The sequence below is a fragment of the Atractosteus spatula genome, chromosome 21, assembly GCF_055471065.1.
Source record: "Atractosteus spatula isolate fAtrSpa1 chromosome 21, fAtrSpa1.hap1, whole genome shotgun sequence".
Classification (NCBI taxonomy): Eukaryota; Metazoa; Chordata; class Actinopteri; order Semionotiformes; family Lepisosteidae; genus Atractosteus; species Atractosteus spatula.
Genome location: NC_142726.1, coordinates 8,842,055 through 8,849,682, shown reverse-complemented (window position 1 = coordinate 8,849,682; position 7,628 = coordinate 8,842,055). Strand labels below are relative to the sequence as shown.

Below are 7,628 nucleotides of genomic sequence, written 5' to 3'. Positions count from 1 at the left end.
TCCTCAGTGCCTTTTACAGTATAACTGGCAATTAAACAAAAAAACCCACTAATGACACTTAACTCCCACAAAACAAAGTAGTAGTGAAAAGTGGTTAGTTTTCAACAAAAGTTTATAGGACTTCCAGATGAAAGAAACCGGGGTCACATGACCATGGAAACGCCTCGGTACGGTCACGTGACGAGGGTTGCTCGCTTTCAGTATGGCGGTGTGTATCGCTGTCATCGCTAAGGAGGTAAGTGGTTTTTATTAAAAACAACAAAATGGTTTAGTTTTATTATCGTCAGTCGAAAACAACAAACCACAATTTAAATCGTGCACTTTGTGACCAGGTCTTTTACTTTAAATGTGACGTATAAAGCTGGATGTGTGATGTGTTTACTCTTTGCCAGGTGAGTCGCTGTAGCTTGTATTATATGAGGTCGTGGCTTTGTAAATAATATCTTTGTCATTTCCGTGCCTCTATTAGAAAGCAGGGTATTCAAGGCATGTTCGTCAAAGCGAAAACAAACAAGGGACGGCATGGTATCTGATAGGCATGTTATCCGCCTATGTTAATGTAAAGTAAATGCAAATAAAAGGGTATTTTACATTTAAAGGCGTTAAACGGTTTCCCACTGTGACTAGAGGAGTAAAGGACAGTGTGTCCCGTGGAATGATTGTCTCCTGCCACTGTTCTTGCCTTCAGAACTATCCTCTGTACATCCGAAGCGTCCCTACGGAGGATGAGCTGAAGTTCCATTACACGGTACACACCTCGCTGGACGTGGTGGAGGACAAGATCTCGTCCGTGAGCAAAGCGCTGGTCGATCAGAGAGAACTCTACCTAGGTCTTCTGTACCCCACTGAAGACTACAAAGTGTATCCTGTAACAGTAACAGTTGGCAAGGTGCCACACATCAGTAACTACAGTTTACCACTTCTCTTACGTGCTTGACAATCAAAGGAAACTGCCTGTCTTTTTGTGTGGGTGAACTGTTGGGAAGAAATATACTGTCATGTTATGCTCACTCCATCTGTGTGAAAGGTTCTCTCATTTTGTTTTAATCTGTTGAACTGTGAATATTTTCCCATTTCTCTGTATGGGGGTTTTCCTTTACTTTGTCCTCAGGTATGGTTATGTCACAAATTCCAAGGTGAAGTTTGTCATTGTAGTGGACTCGTCGAACACAGCCCTCAGAGACAATGAGATCCGCAGTGTGAGTCCTACATTTTTCCTTTATCAGTTGCAAAGTTGTCTTTCACAGCTGAAGCTGGTGACACCTAGCTGGTACACCTAGTTTAGGTGGGAAAGGAAATCATGCCTGGAACCAATATTGTGGATTAAGCTTTTAAATGTAAAGAAATGCACTCCACTAATATTGGCAGTATTGGCAGAGGACCTACTCTGTGGCTGTTCGGTCTCTCAACTCTGAATAGGACTATACACCGTATCCTGTAACACTTGCAGAGTGTCCACTAATGAGTAATGCAACAGTACCTAGAGTTTAACACTTTACCTATGCACTGGCTGATAAAAGAGACATAGTTCACTACTTTAAGAGATGTTAGAAAAGTATTTATTGGTAAAATTGTGGATTCCGTCTTCACTGTAATGTAGCCCAAACAAATTGTATTGTATATTGTATATGTTTGGATATGTTACGTGTGTAGTATTTGTGATTTGCAATAAAGGTGACTTTGGCTTTAATGTGGCTGCCATGATTCCATCACCTGTTGGGGGTGGGGTTAATTTGGTGTAAATAATTTTCACAAAGCGTGGGGCCTGGCCAGTGGTATCGAATCAATGTTGACGTTTCTATTTCTTTACAGATGTTCCGGAAGTTACACAACTCTTACACTGATGTGATGTGTAACCCATTCTATAATCCCGGTGACCCCATACAGTCCAAGTAAGGAATAAATCTGCTGAAGCCTGACTTCTTATTCTAGTTTTGTTATTCAACTGTTCCAATCGTGTTCTAATGTTTCTGTTTCCTTCTCAGGGCCTTTGATAACATGGTTTCCACGATGATGGTACAGGTTAGCTGATGCCTTCAAGTCCCCGTCTTCAATGTTCTGCTTTGTACATAAAATTGGATCTTGTAACAGTTTGTTTAGTGGTTAATTGCTTGTCCTGTATAGAAAAAAATAAATTACTTCTCCAATGTCTTAGTCTGTATAGGTGTATTTCTCCTAAAATGTCAACCGACTGAACTGAGCAAAGGTGGACTCCTTTCAAGGTTCAGGGTGATCACACAAGGAAATTAGGTGTACCTTGCCTAAATTTGGAATCATAGTAATCAGAGCAAATAACGATCAAATCTTGACATTGGTTTTGTAATTGCATGTAAAAAATCTGGAATTTTCACTCCAATTTGACATGTTGGAGTCATATTTTCACTCCAATTTGACAATTTGTGTAGATCAGTACAAAACAAGCCATGTATTTCTGAGTTTGCAACATAACAAATAGTGAAAACATCCAAGGGGGGTGAATACTTTCTAAAGGCACAGTTCACCCAGGCTTTGTCACCATAAATAATCTAAGTGTAATTACTGACTCTTCTACATCCAAGTTCACATATCAGTTCTTACAGTAATCTTAAATTGAAATAGTGTTGATTTAATAAAGTCAGATGTCTATCTTATCTACATTAATTATTGCTTATAAAAGTGGGATCTTTCACTCTCAAGAGTGTTTTAATTGCACTACACAAGACTTAATGTATATTATCTATATATTAATGGATATACGAGGTTGACACTCTTTTAGTGACCTGTCAGGACCAAAGAGCAACAAGAAGAGTTTTTCCACACCTTGAGCACAAATGGCAAATATATCCAAAGATATTACATACCTTTAAAAACACGTCTTTAGAATTTAAAAGATTGCTTTTTAGTACTTTTTCAAGTAAGAAAAAATAAGGGCAAAGGACATTTCAGTTTCCAGTAAATGTTTTGAAATTGTCATTACATTTTGCAACCTTAAATGCGATTCAGAATATCTGTGCACATACTGTAGTAAATCAAGAAAGCTGTTCTGTTAGCTTTCATCACAAAAATGAAATATACAGTACAACTCATATTAAATTGTGAATATTTTATTAGTTACTTAAATTTTTCACATGTATTATATACAACAAGATGGACAGATCACAACTCAAAACAATGCAAAAATCAAGTAGTCCATTTTGGAATCTGGTTTCTCCCCTACCCCTAACAACTGCAAAAGGATTTTATAAAGATTAAGTATGTAATACACAGTACCAACTTAAAATAAATACAAGCATCTTGTAGCCACATATAATGGCTTAAGATTCTCCTGGATTGTTGCTTTTTGGAGCAGTGCCTAAGCAATGCGGTTTTGGAAACTGATTATGTTTTGGCACTTGCTCACCTAGATAACATGTCATGTGCACTCAAGCCCATCAGCTGCTTTAAGGTGCTTTCAGAGCCTGGAAAATTGCAAAACACGGCAAAAAAAAAGAGAAAAACTTGTTGCCATGTTATCTTCACATCCAGAATTTTCGTTTTTAGTAAGGAGAATACCAAGCCTGGGCTCTTCCACCTCCCCTAACATTAAGGAAAGAAATGAACAATTTAGGAGTGGTGCACCTCAGTTCTTTTGAGGAAACAGATGCATGTGAAGGCTTTTAAGTCTAAAGCCACTAATATCATGCAAATTTTATTTAAAAACCCACAGCACACAAAATTTGTGAAATCTCTGAATTTCAGACTAGATTTAGAACTGTTCTCATTATTAGTGCACTGACATAATACTACATCTGGCAGCCATGGCGTAATAATGCAGGGCACCTATTCAGGCTGTTGATGCAAATATGACCATTTCTTTAAATATTTTACCCGAGTTTGAAAGCTGAAATGATTGAGTTTGAATATATGCTTGGATACTTAGTGAGCAGGCATTGCCAGGAGCGTAAACTGGGTGATAAATACACACTCCAACCCCTGCATTTGATGTAATTTGAGCAGCATGAAGAATGACAGTGTGTGGCGCAGGCATGTCTTTATTGCACATATCGTTCCCCACGCCAGGGGAGACTGCAGTACTGACCTGGAGGAGCGCCCCCGGTACCTGGCCTGAAAGCCGCTGTTGTACCTGGAGAAACAGAACCCCCGTCCCCTGGAGCGCCCCCCCCGGTGGCCACCCCGGTCACTGCTGCTGATCCCCGGCATGTTCGTCCTCTTCGGGAGCACCTGCAAGTCAAAAGCCGCGGCCAGAGCACCGGCCGCCGGGAGAGAGGGTGTGAGGGAGCGTTCAGTCTCGGGAAGCGCACCGGAGCTGAAAACCCCTGGCCAATGCTCCTAATCTGACACACAGTGCACTAGGATCCCTAATGACCAAGTAGCCAGTACCTTGGTTTTATGACTCAACATAGGCAGAAGGATGGCACCTCATACATCCCAGAGTGTCCAGTCAACACACTGGGGCACTGGACCAGTATTTGCACACCAGAGGGAAGAGCGCCACCTACTGGTCAGTCAGCACCATTTACATCAGCAACCTGTTTTTTTTTTCTTGGAAGTCGATAGTCCCACAACAGACCAGCCTTGCTCAGTTTCGGGGTTCTGTCAAGGTCAGGCAGGCCGGAGGTAATGCTTCCACCTATAGAAGGGTATGCTTCTGTTCCTGCAGTTTACCTTGATAACTCGACCCCTGAACAATGTCTCATCGAGAGCCATAGCAGTCTTCACCGAATCCCTCTCTGAAAACTCAATATACGCAAACCTGAAAAACAGAACACACATCCACACATTACACACTGTGCTGATCCATGACCTGTCCTTACTATACATTCGAGAAGGACTAGAACGAATGTGGTCAATTTGTCTATGAAAACAGACCCAACTAAGAAATATTTCAGATCCATGCTTTCAAATGGTGCCATACACAGATGGCAGCTGGCAACTTTAAGATATTTCATGATATTACATGTGACCCGTGTTGTGTGTTGACAGGTGTGTTGAGTTACAGTAATAAGAAAACTGTACAAGGCTATATGAAGTAACCCAGAGCAGGCCGAGCTTACCCTTTGGGATGACCGGTGAATTTGTCACATAAGATGGTCACACGATTAACTGGTCCACAGCCATTGAAATGAATTTCCAACTCATCTGCTGTTGCCCCATAGTCCACCTGCGTTTTGTTTCAGAAAGATTTGTTTCCACCGTCATACTTTTTTTAAACAGTATGCTAACGGATGCTTTCAACGAAGAAAACAAAATCTCGCTAACCAGTGTCAATCAATACATTTTACATAATTGTGATTCCAACTTTAGCCAGTGAACAACTGCTTGAATGGCTAATGTTTCAAACTTACATTTCCTACATAGACTGATCTGTTATCTGCATCAGTTTTCTCCTCAGGGGTCATTGGATAGAAAAAACCTAGGAAAAGAAGGAGAAATTGAACATTTACTTTTGGCTGCCTACATACTTGAGGGCTAACAAACATTAAATTTAAATCAAATCTTAGGTGATAATCTTAATGCAGACAATGTGACACGCGCATATAGAAATTCTATTGAAAACTGAGACAATATCCTTATTTTTTAGGTTCTCAGCCACAGCACACGTTTCTACTACCCCATTTAACAACCTAAAAGTTTCTGTATAAAAAAAAATTCACATTTCTACCTTACCGGTAGAGTATTTACGTTTTCCACAAACTTTCAGAACAAGCAATGACACAGCTGTCAGTGTAACAGAAGCCTTACATGAGGAACTGTCACACATTCACAGTAGCTATAATAATGCAAGCTTTAGTCCTTTAATATGGACTAATTTAATGGGCTTTCAACCATTTCAAGAAATCCTTTTCTTTAACATCCCACAATTTTCACAAAATTGCATCGAAGTCTCTCATTGTTATAAATAATACCATGAAACATGAAAAGCAGAAGAACAGATCCAACATAATCACTGTGACAGTAAGTATCAAATAATAAATTTATTTTATAAACGACTAAATGTATCAGTGGTCAAATATTTCATTCTCTTTGTTGCTGGATACATGCAAGGTAGAGTCCCAGTACGAACACACAGACCTCTGGCTGAGAGCTCCAGGTCAAATCTAACCGTTACGGTTAAAAAGTGTTTTGAGTAGTCTGGCTTACTCGTCTGTGGGCTCATGATGAGCTGTTTCTCAGCCTGGTATTGCACTTCCTTCAGTTTCTCTGCCTCCTGTTCCATTTCAAAAACCCTGGCTTTGATCGCCTCCAGCTCCTACAGGCCCATCAAAGGTGGAAAAAAGTGGAAAAAATAACTGCGTGATGTTGTAGTGACCCCAGAGCGTCTGGTGGCGAGACTTGTCTTTGCAGTGCATTTTCAGGCACAGAACGTTAGTTGTGTGAGACGCGTTTGTCATAGGATATTTTGTGAGCTCCCTTAAATATTATATTCGTTAATTAAGAACACGATTTCCAGGTTTTCCGGAAAACTAACAGTCGATAGTGGGGAAGTTCTCAGAGGAACATGACACATGGACTTGACAACCGTGCCACTGTTTAGAAATGTTCTGTTTGAACACTGTACTTACACACAGCAACCTGCAAGCCAAAGATATCTCGCATAGACCTAAACACAAAATGCAACCATGCACATTCGCAGTGGTTGAAATGGGTGCTGTAGGTCCCAGTGTAAGATTGAGCTCTTAACCGTAAACAGAAGTATCCCAACCTTAGTTTGATTTACCCTAACGAAAGCGGTCAGACGAGGTAAACATAAGAAATCATCATTCATTAGACCCGCTCAGTCCAAAATAACTAATTTGATTACAGCTAGCATTGTCTTGTATCAGAATTAACTAAATGAAAAATATAGCTGTAAATCAAAGATGTGCGTAATAGAAGTGGGGATAGATTATTACTTTATATACGGGAGTGTAGCTAACGAAACAGGAGCTGTGAATGAAGGGTAATTAAATTTCTTTGTGCTCACACTGATTTTTTCCCCCGTTAAAACATTATTTTACACTTCATGCGGGTAGGAACGAGGCAACGTCATTGACTTAGGTTTAGAACCGCTGCTGTGTTGATAGTTGGCAATGCTATTTAATCATAACATTTCGGTAAATTATACTCTTTCTTTGGTGCGCAGTATTTATGATGAGGGCTTTCTATTCTGCATTTGAACTTTTTTCCATGACACACTCATCTCGCACACTTACAGGGTCTTCCACCTTACGATCCCCTGCAAACTCTCCGTCTAGAAGGCCAGGTCCCTCGTCAACGCCGGGATTCTCTTCCGCCATGACACTCTCTCCAAAGGCTCAAAACGTGTTTCAAAACCGTATTCCTCCTCCCAGATTAATGTTTTACATAAAAACCGTCCCGGGCTAAAGAGCTCGTTTCCCCCCTACTGTAAATAAAAAAAAAACTAGGACTAATATTGTATTATTATTGCTTGTTCAATTTACAATTTCAATTCTCCAAACGTAGTGATGTGGAGATTTCATATTTATCAAAGCAGTTTCATCTCGATCCAGGGAATCAATTAAACTCCTGATTGCGAGGAATCTACCTGCTGCGGAAATTGTTAGCTGAAGGACGTCTTGTCATTAGTCGTATAGTACTACACATGGCTACCCCCAAGCTGGTGAGTTAGCTTGAAATGAGACATGAGA

General features: G+C 40.2%; 2 protein-coding genes across 2 annotated transcripts; one reads left to right on the top strand and one right to left on the bottom strand.

Moving 5' to 3' along the window:
* The first annotated feature begins 157 nt into the window (after positions 1-157).
* Positions 158-2,149, top strand: trappc2l (trafficking protein particle complex subunit 2L). Its single transcript, XM_088938930.1, has 5 exons — positions 158-235; positions 689-861; positions 1,112-1,199; positions 1,813-1,892; positions 1,986-2,149. Exons 1-5 carry the CDS (start codon positions 203-205, stop codon positions 2,029-2,031), a joined length of 420 nt encoding a protein of 139 aa, XP_088795056.1. The 5' UTR covers positions 158-202; the 3' UTR covers positions 2,032-2,149.
* A 1,366-nt stretch (positions 2,150-3,515) lies between these two features.
* On the bottom strand, positions 3,516-7,256 carry pabpn1l (PABPN1 like, cytoplasmic). The gene is made up of 7 exons (XM_088938928.1): positions 7,173-7,256; positions 6,121-6,229; positions 5,325-5,392; positions 5,034-5,140; positions 4,645-4,732; positions 4,058-4,200; positions 3,516-3,555 (listed from the first exon to the last, which is right to left on the bottom strand). The coding sequence occupies exons 1-7, from the start codon at positions 7,254-7,256 to the stop codon at positions 3,516-3,518; spliced, it is 639 nt and encodes a 212-aa protein (XP_088795054.1).
* Positions 7,257-7,628: the final 372 nt, after the last annotated feature.